Genomic DNA, 14,995 nt, shown 5'->3' on the forward strand with positions numbered 1-14,995 from the left:
GAGACACAGCCTCTCCTTCACAAAACCATGTTGCCTCTCACTAATACGTCCACTTATTTTGAAGTGGGAATAAATCCTCTCTCGAAGAATTCACTCCAATAATTTCCCTACCACTGAAGTAAGGCTCACTGGCCTGTAATTACCTGGATTATTCTTGCTACCCTTCTTAAACAAAGCAACAACATTGGCTTTTCTCAAATACTCAGATCAAAAGCTCAGCAGGTCTGACAGCGTGGGTGGAGAAAGAAACATGAGTTAACATTTTGAGTCCAATATGAATCTTCTTCTCCTGAAGTCAGGTTCCAAATGATCCTGATGTACCAGCATAGCAGATCCAGTGATCCACTGAGGTGTAAAATCCACTGGTTAACCTTATCAGACGTATCAAATCCACTTATCCTTCTTGTCCTCCTTATTTAAGGAGTCAAATCTGCTGGTCAGCTTTACTTAAGGTCTCAATTGCACTGGTCCATCTTATTTAAGTTGTCAAATTCACTGGTCCATCTTACTTGAAATGTCAAATCCACTGGTCCACCTCATTACAGATATCAAATCCGTTAGTCCACCTTATTTAAGGTGTCACATCCAATGATCCAACTTATTTACTTTCTTTACCCAGAGGGTGGTGAGGGATTGGAATGCCCTGCCTGCTGCGGTTGTAAATGCGCCTAGTTTGGGGGCGTTTAAGAGATCCGTGGATAGGTTTATGGACGAAAAGGGATTGGTTTAGGTTAGTGGGTCATTGTTTTTTAACTGGTCGGCGCAACATCGTGGGCCGAAGGGCCTGTTCTGCGCTGTAATGTTCTATGTTCTATTTAAGATATCAAATCCATTGGTCCATCTTACTTAAGGTGTCAACTCCACTGGTCCACCTTGTTCAATGTATCAAATCCATCAGGCCACCTTATTTGAGATGTCAGAGGGATCAAGAGAGAAAAAGTCCAAAGAGCTTTGAACAATTCAATTGAAGTCAGTTTAAATGTAAAGTAAATGTCAGATGGAATGATTGCATTTTTTAAAAATTGTGTTCTTTTATTTTCTGAAGGGACCTGAAAATTGAAAACTTCCTCCTTGATGAAAACAATAATATCAAAATTGTTGGTAAGTATGAAGCAAAGTAAAGTAATCATTAGAAATTACTGATCCCGAATGTAGTCCTGGATTGAAAGTCACTTGTTCCCCATTGATAATAAATTGCTTGCAATCACCATTACTATGGCAGGGAAAGGAATTCAATTCAAACACAATCATGGTAATTTTGACATTAAACAGCAGTGTAAAAATAGGCAATGAATTCCCAACCTGCCACATCCAACTAACTTCAATGGAAATAAAATTCAGGAAAGGTGTTTAATGGAGCCAAGCCAATATCATTGATTTGATATTATCGTCATAAGTCAAAATTATTCTCATTTGAGTGTGTTACAGACAGGAAGGCGCCAATTTAAACAGCCCTGATTTCTGAGTGTTGCAAACCTCCATTAATAATCTCACGCAAACTCGAAATGAGACAATAGGTGTTGGATTTTGGAAACTCATATCAAGGTAGGACTTTCATGATGAATGGCAGGACCTGAGGGAGTATCATGGAATCAGGGAACCATGGAGTTCAGCTGCCCGGTTCTCTAAAGGTTGAGTCACATGTAAATAGGGCAGAGAAGAAAGCTTTTTGGCATGCTGGCCTTCATCAGTCAGGGCATTGAGTATAGAAGTTGGGAAGTTATGTTGCAGTTGTACAGGACATTGGTGAGGCCACACCTGGAGTACTGTGTTCAGTTTTGGTTGCCTTGCTATAGGAAAAATGTTATTAAACTGGAGAGAGTACAGAAGAGATTTACAAGGATGTTGCCAGAAATCAAGGAACTGAGTTATAGGGAGAGTTTGGATAGGCTAGGACTTTTTTCTGTGGAGTGTAGGAGAGCAGGCGTGATCTTGTAGAGATCTATAAGATCACAGAGGTATATAAGAACATGAGTGGCATGGATAAGGTGAATGCACTCAGTCTTTTTCCCAGGGTTGGAGAATCGAGAACTAGGGGACGTAGGTTTAAGTTAAGACGGGAAAGAAATAATGACAGCCTGAGAATCATAGAGAATTTTAAATTCCTCCAGGGCAAAAGGAGGTCATTCAGCCCATCAAGTCTGCGCGGACTGCAATCCCACCCAGGCCTTATCCCCATAACCCTAGCCCTTACCCTAGCTGGCCCCCCCGGTGCTAAGGGGCAATTCAGCGTGGTCAATCCACCTGGTACGTATGTGGAATGAGCTGCCAGATGAAGTGGTTAAGGAAAGGACATTGACAACATTTAAAAGGCATTTGGACAGATACATGGATAGGAAACGTTTAGTGGGATATGGGCCAAATGCAAGCAAATAGGCTGAGCTTAGATGGTTATTTTTGTTGGCATGGACCAATTTGGATCAAAGGGCCTCACTCCATGCTGTAGATTCTATGATTCTATGAAGAGAGTTGGTTTCTCTTATACATAAAATGTGGGAATGGAATTTCACAATGTCTGCCCCTTTTGTCTTCATACAGTAAAAGAGGGGTAAGGGAAAGAAAAGGGTATAGGGGGCAGGACCACAATAAAAATAAGTCAAAGTTTTACGTGAGTCCAGAATCCAGAATCAAAAGACCAATAGTGTATTCCTTTCGAGGGTAACAGGCTGATTGTTGCAGGGTGACCCATCTTTCCAGAAACGAGGACCTCCATGACAAGAGAGGACATGTAGAGTTGAATCACTCTTGTAGACACAAATACAGAAATATCAATGTTCCAGAGCTATTTCTGCTGTTACCTGCCCAAGGCTCTGATGAGACCACATTTGGAATATTGTGAGCAATTCTGGGCACCATGTCTGAGCAAGGATGTGTTGGCCTTGGAGAGGATCCAGAGGAGATTCATGAGAATGACCCCAAAATGAAAGCTCAATGGATAGCTCGATGAAGAGCATTTGAGGACTCTGAGTCTGTACTTGGTGGAGTTTAGGAGGATGAGGGAGGGATCTCATTGAAACTTATAGAACTCTGAAAGGCCTACACAAAGTGCAAGTGGGGAAGACATTTCCATTCGTAGGAAAGACTAGGATCCAATGGCGCAGCTTCAGAGTAAAGAGATAACCCTTTAGAACGGAGATGAGGAGGAATTTTTCAGCCAGAGGATGGTGAATCTGTGAAGTTTATTGCCGCACAAGGACGTGGAGGCCAGGTCATTGACTGTATTTAAGACAGAGATAGATAGGTTTTTGATGGTAAGGGGATCAAAGATCATGGGAGTAAAGGCAGGAGAATGGGGTTGAGAAACTTATCACCCATGACTGAATGGCAGAGCAGACTCAATGGGCCAAGTGCCCTAGCTCTTCTTTTATATCTTATGGTCCATGGTCTTATGGATTAATAATAAAATAGTAAACAGAAATAAGTTACCTGCCTGGACTCCTGTTTTTCTTCTGAGGTCAAACAGTGACTGAAAAGAAAATTAAAAAGCTGCATAATTAAATGAGTTCAGATGGCTCAGGTCTCGGTCATATAATAGGATGGTTATAAGGTGAGTTATTCAGCAAATGTGGCCTGTCATTGAAACCCATTGTGTTTTAGAGCAGGTAACTGTGGGTCCATTAGCAGCACATCTGAGATCAGGAAGCACAAACAGTTGCCTTTGGCCATAACAGGCACATTTCATCTGTTATCCAACAGCATCTACAGACAGAGAAACAGAATTAATATTTTGAGTCCATGTGATTCTTCTGAAGAGAGTCATATAGACTCGAAACATTGACTGTGTTTCTCTCTCCAGTGATGCTGCCAGACCTGCTGAGGTTTTCCAGCATTTTCTGCTTCCATTTTAGATTTCCAGTATCCATAGTATTTCGCTTTTGTTATTGTCTGCTGTGTCAGCTTGGCTGAAATGTTTATACAATGCAAGGAGTGCTTCATGCCAGGGGATGTGAGGTGTTAGCCTTTGTTCCTTTTCAAACTGCTCAGAAAGTTCCAGAAGCCAGCATGTGGCTAGCTGCAGCTGTTCTACCAGCTGAGCCACTATCAATTTTGAAAAACAGAAAAGATATAACGTTGTAAAATACTCAGGCTGATGATGATATAATATATATATTTATTGTCTTCCTGTCCACTGGCCAAGGCAAGAGTCAGAGTGTAATTCTCAATTTTTGGAGTAGACTGTTAGCGGGATTCTTCGGCCGCGCTCACCTCAAAACCAGAAAATCTGCCTGAGGTCAACGGGCCTTTTCATGGTCTGCCCCCCACCCGCTATGATTCTCATGGCAGGCAGGATGGGAAAATTCTGCCCACGTAACCGTATTTAACAGTATATGAATGTCACTACACAGTATAAATGTGTTCAAGAGTAAGTTTAACAAGAGGACTGGGAATCCAAAATTAATTGAAGTTTATTCAAAAAGGGTCCTATAATTCCCTGATAATAATTCTTTATTGGCTTTTATTGCAGGATAGATGAAGTATAAAAGTAGCAAAGCATTGCTCTGACTGTAATGGTGTGATCACACCTTGAGCACTGAGTACAGTTTTGATCGTCTATAAGGAGGTATCGTCTTATACTGAAGACAGTTCAGAGAAAGTTCGCTAGCTTCATTCACAGGATCAAGGGTTGTCTTGTAAGGAAAGGTTGAACAGGTTGGGCCTATACTTATTTGAGTTAAGAATGAGAGATGATCTAATTGAAGTATTTAAGATCTTGAGTGGGTTGACAGCATTAAGCTTATTTATTTATTGGTCATGAGGAAGGCTTACATTAACATTGCAATGAAGTCACTGTGAAATCCCCCTAGTCGTCACACTACAACTTCTGTTCAGGCCAATGCACCTAACCGACACATCTTTCAGATTGTGGGTGGGAACCGGAGCACCAGAGGAAACATGGGGAAACACAGGGAGAACGTGCAAACTCCACACAGACAGTAACCTGAGCTAGGAATCAAAGCCAAGTCCCTGGCATTGTGAGGCAGCAGTGCTAACCACTGTGTCACCGTGCCATGATGTGGAGATGCCGGCGTTGGACTGGGGTAAACACAGTAAGAAATCTCACAACACCAGGTTAAAGTCCAATAGGTTTTTTGATAGTAAACCCACAAGATTTCAGGGTTTGCCCCTTCGTCAGGTGAGTGGGAGTTCTGGTCTCTGACAGAGCATGTAACAGCGCACACAGTTTACAGAATACTGATTAGAATGCGAGTCCTTACAGCTAACCTGCTATTCAAGTCTTAAAGATACAGACAGTGTGAGTGGAGTTGTTGGACTTTAACCTGGTGTTGCGAGACTTCTCACTGTGCCACCCCACATATAGATGTTAAGAACATGTTTCTTCTTCTGGGGAAATATAGAACTAGGGGGCACAATTTTCTAATAAGGGGTATCCCATTTAAGATACAGACGATTAGGAATTTCTTCCCTCAGAGAATCATTAGTCTTTGGAATTCTCTACCCAGAGAGTAATGAAGCCTGAGTGATTGAATATATTCAAGGTTGTGATTTATGATCTTCAAGAGAGCCAATGATAATAGGGGACAGACAGTAATGTGGACTTGAGACCACAATCAGGTCAGTCATGATCCTATTGAATGGAAGATTTGGCTTGAAGGGCCCGAATAGCCTACTCCTGCTTCTTTTTTTTATGTTTCTTACATATAAGAAACAAATTAATGCAATCCACATTATTGTTCTTGCGCCACTCAGGAGTTTACTGTGGTTACATGAAAAAAATAATTGAAGGCTACCTTTGCTTGTTCATTCCTTTCAATCTTCCACCTAAACAACATAAATACAAGTCTATACCTCCTTATGCAAAACCAAAACTGTATGCAGTACACAAGGTGTGATCTCACCAAGACAGTCAAAGCAACACTTCCTGACTTTTATAGTTCACCTACCTTGCAATAACGGTCAATAAATAAACTCTCATGGTGCAAATCAGAAAGCGGAACACATCAATTTTAATCTTCCACTGTGGACAATGCCTGGAACCAAACCAGCAATAAATTCAAATCTTCAAGAGAGAAAAGGGAACAGGATTTTCAGAAAGTTAGTGAATAAAAAAGTAAGGTCCACATTTGTGCATCTATTAAATTCTGAGGTAACTTTTTTTTAGTGTTCATTCCTGTGTTTTGTTTTTTCCTGCATATAGATTTTGGATTGAGCAACACCCTAAAAAATGACAGCCAGGAGTTGTTGAACACACAGTGCGGGAGCCCCGCCTATGCTGCCCCAGAGCTACTGGCCCATAAGAAATATGGTCCCAAGGTGGATGTCTGGTCAATGTAAGTATTGAGTCAGGAGTAAGAGCTAAGAATTCAATCTATATTGGACTATAGGATGGTCTGTATACATCCCAGTTGTAATTGATGTAATTTAATATTTCTCACTCTCCAAAGAACTCTTGTACTGATTTATAGGACAAGATTTTCAAAGGACTTGAGAGCTGGAGACAGGAGTTAGTTGCAGGTCCCAACCACACATGGCCATCAAATAGCCACATTACAATGTTTAATGTTTCAGGTAATAAAATGCCAGGGACAGAGCTCACTGTCCACAGATGCCAGACAAGTTGGATATCCTTCCTATAGTGTGGCACCCAGAACTATGTACAACCAGCCTCCCGTCCATTGACTCTGTCTACACTCCCCATTGCCTCAGAAAAGCAGCCAGCATAATTGAGGACCCCAAATGCCCCGGATATTCTCTCTTTCACCTTCTTCCTTCGGGAAAAAGATACAAAAGTTGAGGTCACGTACCAACCAACTCAAGAACAGCCTCTTTCCTGCTTTTGAATGGACTTACCTTACATTAAGTTGACCTTTCTCTACACCCTAGCTATGACTGTAACTTTGCATTCTGCACTCTTTCATTTCCTTCTCTATGAATGGTATGTTTTGTCTGTATAACACGCAAGAGACAATACTTTTCACTGTATACACATTTACATAAACAATGTTAGACAGCCAATGGGAGGCTTTCTTGCACTCAGTAATCAGGAGACCACAATGAAGAATATTTAAAGGTCATATATCACAAATAGGCTTACATCAAAACTGCAAATAATTTATTGTGAAAATCCCCTCGTTGTCACACTCCAGGTGGTACAGTGGCACAGTGGTTAGCCCTGCTGTCTCACAGCTCCAGAGTTCGATTCCCAGCTTGGGTGACTGTCTGTGTGGAGTTTGTACATTCTCCCCATGTCTGCGTGGGTTTTCTCCGGCTGCTCTGATTTCCTTCCAGACTCCATAGATATGCGGGTTAGGTGCATTGCCAATGTTCAATCGCTCATTAGTGTCCTAGAATGCATCAGTTAGAGGGATCAATGTGTAACTCTGTAGTGTTACAGAGATAGAACCTAGATGGGATTGTGGTCAGTGCAGACCCAATGGGCCAAATGGCCTCCTTCTGCACTGTAGGGTTTCTATGATTGTATGTGCCTGTACAGATACACTGAGAAAGAATCTAGCATGGCCAATGCACATAACCAGCACATCTTTCGGAGTCTCGGAGGAAACCAGAGCACCTGGAGGAAACCCACACAGTCATGGGGAGAATGAGCACACTCTGCACAGACAGTGACCCAAGCCAGGAATCGAAGCAGGGCCCCTGGCACTGTGAGGCAGCAATGGTGCCCACTGTGCCATCGTGCTGCCCTAGAAGGTTGGGTAAGTTTGCTTTCATAATACCATAGCCACTTGGCCATAATCCTGCAGGACATTAATATAGATCAAAAAAAAGTAGGGTCTAATAGTGAACCTTGGGGACCTGCTATAAACCTTCATCCTGTCCCAAAAACCAAGCATTCATCACTACTCTCTATTTCCTTTCATTCAGCCAACTTCAAACCCATGCTATCACTGTCCCCTTTATTCATGGACTTCAGCTTCACTGACCACACTGTCATGTGGTCCTCATGTGACATTAACTCTCTCTCTCTTACCTCACCAAAAAACTCAATCAAATTAGCTCAACATGCTCTTTACCAACTGGCTCTATGAGAGTAAACAACGTGAAAAAGACCAACTCAGCCAAGAAAGAATAGCATTCACAGCTTTCCCTCGGCTTCAACTTTTCAACAAACCTGTTCCAGCAAGCTTATCTGTCACAGACTGATGTGTGTAACTTGTTTTTAACACCAAGAATAACTGACAATTTTTCAGTTTGTACAGAATCCACTGATACAAAGAACAGAGAACAAAGAAAGCTACAGCATAGGAACAGGCCTTTCGGCCCTCCAAGCCTGCACCAACCATGCTGCCCAACAGAACTAAAACTCCCAAGCCCTCCCAGGGCCATATCCCTCTGTTCCCGTCCTATTCATGTATTTGTCAAGACGCCCCTTAAAAATCAAAGATGCCCCTTAAAAGTCACTGATAGTGATAGTGTCGGTACTTTTTCTCAAATTTCCAGCTGTAATTTCTGGCAATTGTACATAAGATGAAGGTTTAAAGGATGATAAAGGTCATATTCTGAATGCTGTAAAAGTAAAATGAGTCTTTGGAGCTCATTAGCTTTTCTTGATCACTCAACTGCTTTACCCCCTACAGAGAAGCAAAATGACTCACAGATTCATTCACCAAAGTTCTGTGTCTGCAAACTTGTGCCTGAAAGAAGAAGTGCAGTCCTTTGGAAACCTAGACATTATATAGTGAAACTGATTAAATTTAGCTATCAGTTTCTTCCCACTTTGGAGCGAATTAGAAGCAGGCTAGGAGCAGACATTTTTATGTTATGGTATTTAACATGAGCATTCAAAATAGAAGCAGGAATCGGTTGTATGGTCCCTTGAGCCTTCTCTGCCATTCAATAAGTCCATGGCAGAATTAATACCATTCTGCAGCAAGTAACTCACCTCCTGACTCCCAAAAGACTATCCACCACCTACAAGGCACAAGTCAGGAGTGTGGTGAAATACTCTCCGCTTACCTCGATGACTGCAGCTCCAACAGCACTCAAGAAGCTTGACACCATCCAGGATAAATCAGCCCACTTGATTAGCACCCCATCCACCACCTCAAACATTCACTCCCCCTGCCACCGACGCACAATAGTAGCAATGTGTGCCATCCATCGAATGCACTGCAGCAACTAACTCCTTCAACAGAACTTTCCAAGTCTGCAGATGCATGGAAATACTTCCACCTGCAAGTTTCCCTCCAAGCCACACACTGTCCTTGCACCATAAGACCATAAGACATAGGAGCAGAATTAGGCCACTTGACCCACCTAGTCTGCTCTGCCATTCAATCATCACTGATATTTTTCTCACCCCCATTCTCCTGCCTTTTCCCATAACCCCTGATCCCCTTATTTATCAAGAATCTATCTATCTCTGTCTTAAAGACACCCAATGACCTGGCCTCCACAGCCCTCTGCAGCAAAGAGTTCCACAGATTCACTACTCTCTAACTGAAGAAGTTCCTCCTCATTTCTGTTTTAAAGGATCGTCCCTTTAGCCTGAGATTGTGCCCTCTGGTCCTAGTGTTTTTTTACTAATGGAAACCTCCTCTATCCAGGCCTTACAGCATCCTGTAAGTTTCAGTAAGACCCCCCCTCATCCTTCTAAAACCCAACAAGTCCACAACCATTCCTCATATGAAAAGCTCTTAATTCCAGGGATCATTCTTGTGAAGCTCTTCTGGACCCTTTGCAAGGTCAGCACATCCTTCCTTAGGTTCAGGGCCCAAAACTGCCCACAATACTCCTAATGGGGTCTGACCAGAGCCTTCTACAGCCTCAGATGTACATCCCTGCCATTGTATTCCAGCCTCTTGACATGAATGCTAACATTGCATTTGCCTTCCTAACTGTCCAATGAACCTGCATGTTAACCTTAAGGGTATCTTGAACAATGACTCCCAAGTCTCTCTACGCTTCTGATTTTGTAAGCACTTTCCCATTTAGAAAATAGTCTATGCCTCCATTCCTCCTTCCAAAGTGCATAACCTCACACTTTTCCACATTGTATTGCATCTGCCACTTTTTTGCCCACCCTCCTAGCCTGTCCAAGTTCTTCTGCAGCCTCCCTGCTTCCTCAATATTATCTGCCCCTCTACATATCCTTGTGTCATCTGCAAACTTAGCAACAGTGTTTTCAGTTCCTTTTTCCAAATTGTTAACATATATGTGAAAAGTTGTGGTCGCAGCACCAACCCCTGAGGCACACCAGTAGTCACTAGCCGCCACCACGGAAAAGACCCCTTTATCCCCACTCTCTGCCTTCTGCCAGTCAGCCAATCCGCTATCCATGCCAGGATCTTATCCTTAATGCTATGGATTCTTAACTTATTTAACAGTCTCCTATGTGACACCTTGTCAAAGGCCTTCTGGAAATCTAATTAAATCACATCCACTGGTTCTCTTTTATCTAACTTCCTTGTTACTCCTCAAAGAACTCTAACAGATTTGGCAGACACGACATCCCCTTGACGAAGCCGTGCTGACTCAGTCCTAGTTTATCATGCACTTCACCCCGCGATCTCATCTTTAATAATAGACTTGCCAAAGACAGGTCTATAATTTCCTGTCTGTTGCCTCCCTCCCTTCTTAAACAGCAGTGTTAGGTTAGCTACTTTCCAGTCCTCTGGGACTCTCCCTGCCTCCAGTGATTCCTGAAAGGTCATCACCAATGCCTCCACAATTTCCTCAGCTATCTGCTCTAGAACCCTGGGGTGTAGTCCATTTGGTCCAGGTGATTTATCCACCTTCAGACCTTTCAGTTTCCCCAGAACCTTCTCCTGTGTGATGGCCACTACATTCACCTGCGCTCCCTGATTCTCCTGGAGCTCCCACTGATGTCACCCACCATGAAGGCTGATACAAAATAATTATTCAGTTCCTCTGCCATTTCTTTTGTTTCCTATTATTACTTCTCCAGCCTCATTTTCCAGTGGTTCAATATCTATTTTTGCCTCTCTCTTATCTTTTATGTATTGAAGTCCTGACTTGGAGCTAGCCACACACTGTCCTGACTTGGAATCTGAACATGTTCCTTCGTTGTCGCTGGATCAAAACCCTGGACCTCCCTTCCTAACAGGACAGTGGGTGCATTTACATTACGTAGCCTGTAATGACTCAAGAAGTTGGGTTCACCACCACCTTCTCAAGGGCAATTTGGGATGGACAACAAATGCTAGCTTTACCAGCAATGCCTATATTCCATGCATTGACTTTTTTAAAAATCCTGTCCTGATATATAAGCTCATGTATATTCATGAATTTTTGATATCATTCTTGTGTCACAGAGACAATTTATGGTTTCCTTTGCTGCCTGTGACCGGTGAGTGTTTTTATATCCCAGGAGTGTATACACCAATTCATAATCCAGCAGCAAGCTTTTGTGAGTTTAAAATAAAGAAAAATATTTATTCTCACACAATTACCCAAAATTAAATACAACATCTCACCCATGCTCACATACATGCAAAGATTACTTATGGGTGAAGGCAAGGTACTATTACAGTTAACAATTACCTTAATCTCTGGTTTATGATCTCCAGTTCCTGCTCTGATGGTCTGTGGTTTCTTAGATGTTTTTGAAGCTTTAAAGTTGATGCAAGGGTTTTGTTATGCAAAGAATTTTCAGCAGTCTTTGATGTTTTCTGTTGTCAAATTTCCAGGAGTTTGAGTCTCAGGTGAACTCAAATTTAGACCAGGTCAGTGAATTGTATTCACTGTTGGGATCTCTTGACTAGAAGATATTGCTCTTAATTATGTTGGTAGATTGAATTACTTGCAGCTCATTTGATGGCTTTGTTGCAACTGCCTGCAAATAGCTTATCTGTTTGTTTTTAAGAATAGGCTTGCAGACAGCAAAGGTACAACAAACAAAAGCTTTATTGGTAAGGTGTTTACTCTACAGGCTGTTAGGATAGACTGCCTATTTGCCTAGATAAATTGCAACACATCACATGATCAGGCTCTTAAAATGTCCTTGTTCCAACTAGGAACTAATATCAATACACAACAGCTTCCATCTGATTTTCAATGCCGCCAACATGGCTGTATCATCATGCGACTTTTTGTAAGTTCAAAATCCTTCTCCGAAAAAACATGGTGTTGGGTATGTTAATTCCAACATTTTGTACTGTTGCTTAATCCTTGTGATTCATCTAGTCTAGTTTAGATTAATTAAAGGTTGGTAGGGGTCATTCACTTATGTTTGCCACAAATTGAGTTTCAATGTTCCCTTTTGTCTACAATGACAGAGGCAGGCAGGCTGGAAATTCTGTAGTCCATCCCTAAACAAAGAGAGGTGTGAGTTTCCTGAATGGTTGTGAATGGCCATTGTTAATTAGTATTTGCTTGAGACTCAGTCCTGCCTGTATCTCAAATACCAAAAGTCACATGATTTGCAGTGCCCATTTTATTATGTGTCTTGTTTTCAGAACATTGGCTAAAATTTTATATGGGGGCATGTGACTTGTAAATCTTCCCTGAACCCTCTTCAGTGCCTCCATATCTTGTTTGGAATATAGCAACTGTATGCAGTGTGGGCTAACCAAGGTTCAACATAAGTTTAGCATAACTTGCCTATTTTTCAATTCTTTCCATCTAACAAAACTGAGATAAAAGCAAAAAAATCTGTGGATGCTGAAATCTAAAACAAAAACAGAAAATGCTGGAAAATCTCATTAGGTCTGACAGCATCTGTGGAGAGAGAAGAGCCAATGTTTTGAGTCTGGATGACCCTTCGTCAGAGTTGATGAATAAAACCGTCTGCTTGGCTTGTTTTTTTATATAGCCTTGCTAACCAGTGGCATGATTATTATGAAAGCACTTTTTTATTGATTCTTCCCACTTCTGGGCTAGAATTTTACCAGCACACCTACCCAAGGCTTGTAAGATTGCGCCCAAGGCCAATGAAGCGTGTTGTTCCGTGACACTGTCCGGCCCAATTTCACAATGGGTGTGCTGGTAAAATCAGGGCCCTGGTCACTCTTTTGCCATCACAATTGAAATAGCTGTTATTAAACCTTCTCCCCCATCTCTGGTAAATCCATTCTAAAGGCTTTGCCGATGAGGTTGGATGAAGTTGGCTGGGAGGATGCCTGTGTGCTGCATGAATACTGACATACCTTACCCTCGCAGTGGGGAGGCCTACTCAACAGGAGGGCAGGACGCAGAACCGGATGAGAAAATCGATGTGCCCATTGCACAGCCCTCACACTTTTCAACAAAAATGAATAACACAAATAAACACAAGGAACACAAATCAGGTACACTGACATTCAAGCTCAGTTCCGTGACCTGGTTCCATGTTCAGCAAGGCTTCCCACTGAGAGTGCAGGTCCATAAATTTTATCGGTTGCTGTTGAACATAAGACAAACTAGTCACAGCCTAGCTCTGTGGGGTCTGTATATGTTATGCAGATATGAATAAATTCAGAAATTCCCCAGAATGATGATGCTGCACACTAATCATAGTGTTAAAACTGCATTTTAGTATTGTTGAGGATCTCAGTGATGGACTGGTAGAGGCCGCATTGATCAATATTTCCCTAAATTGAGTAAATCATTAATGTTGCCTAGCATATATTAACAGTCTCACAATGTTTCCTAATCTTTGGGAAAAGTTGAATACACATATTAATATACCAGTACGCACATGATACGTTCGCCAATCACTCTCTTTTATTTGAATTTCAAGTAATAAACTCTATTTTGTGTCTTCTCAGAGAACAGTTCACTAGAAAAGCACTTCTGCTTCTAAATACTTTTCTCCTTAGCTCTATCTTGATTAATGAGGAGCTTAAAATTTGACATGATGAACTGCTTTGTCACTCGGTGTGAGTACGTACAAAGTGTAGTGAGGAAATGAGATCGACCCTGTGGAACTCTGAGAGTGTCGTGTTACCTTTCCAAAGTCAAGGTGCCAGTGTAACTCAAAGGCATTAAAAGGAAAAATGGACTGTGATGTAACTTTTGGCAAGTGACAGAAAAAGGAAACATAAGAGTTGGAGAGAACTTGTAAATGAATTGAGTGGTGAAACTGCTTGTGAAGTTGTTCTGTAAACTGAGTCACCATCAGATAGTCAATGAAATATAACACAGCTAATGAAACCTAGAGAATACTTTCCTGTACACCCTTACATGAGGAAGTTGATTTTTGTTAAGAGTTAGAGAAAATATTTTGTCAAACATTCGGAGGGTACTTAAATTACAGAAATAATTGACAGGTTATTTATTAGTGTCACAAGTAGGCTTACGTTCACACCACAATGAAGTTACTGTGAAAATCCCCTAGTCACCACACTCTGGTGCCTGTTCGGGGATACTGAGAGTGAATTTAGCATGGCAATTGCACCTGACCGACACATTTTTCAGACTGTGGGAGGAAACTGGAGCACCCAGAGGAAACCCACGTAGACACGGGAGGAAAGTGCAGACTCTGCATAGACAGTGACCCAAGCTATGAATCAAACTGAGTCCCTGGCGCTTATGTCTACATTATAGTGAGCTCCTATGTTGACAGAAATAAGGAGGTGAAGGTCTAAATTTTCTACTGTTTTTTCCTTATGTTTCCTTCCCCCATCCCCCACCGTCATAAGAACATAAGAAATAGGAGCAAGAGTAGGCCATCTAGCCCTTGAAGCCTGCCCCGCCATTCAATAAGATCATGGCTTTCCCGCTTTCTCCCCATAACCCTTATTTCCCCTGTCTATCAGAATCCAATCTTCCGGCACTTCCCCAGAGTCCAGCGAATTTTGATAAATAATTGCTAAGGCATCCACTATCACCTCTGCCATTTCTTTCAGAACCCCGGGATGCATTCCATCCGGTCCTCATCTCGGGTCATCTCACCCGGTCATCTCGGGTCCCCTCCCGAACAAGCCTATGATTTAGGAACACCGACCCTGTCTCTGAGTCAGGTTTAAACTGCACTCCCTGACAGTGCTGATTAGCAGAAACCAGAGCTCTGGCTCTGAATTTTGAGTTGACATCCAGCGGAATATTCATGCCTAGCTTGTATGTGTGCTCCACCCAC

At 42.1% G+C, this 14,995-nt stretch overlaps 1 protein-coding gene across 1 annotated transcript in view; it reads left to right on the forward strand.

Annotated features, from left to right (window-relative positions):
* LOC145345609 (uncharacterized) overlaps nt 1-14,995 on the forward strand; it is a 46,182-nt gene that overhangs the window by 17,359 nt on the left and 13,828 nt on the right. Inside the window, exons 3-4 of the mRNA XM_080193442.1 lie at nt 1,046-1,101; nt 6,158-6,290. Coding sequence (XP_080049568.1) covers nt 1,046-1,101; nt 6,158-6,290 — 189 coding nt within the window. The remainder of the gene's footprint in view (nt 1-1,045; nt 1,102-6,157; nt 6,291-14,995) is intronic.

The sequence above is a fragment of the Carcharhinus amblyrhynchos genome, chromosome 7 (assembly GCF_965287045.1).
Source record: "Carcharhinus amblyrhynchos chromosome 7, sCarAmb.v2.hapA, whole genome shotgun sequence".
Taxonomy (NCBI): Eukaryota; Metazoa; Chordata; class Chondrichthyes; order Carcharhiniformes; family Carcharhinidae; genus Carcharhinus; species Carcharhinus amblyrhynchos.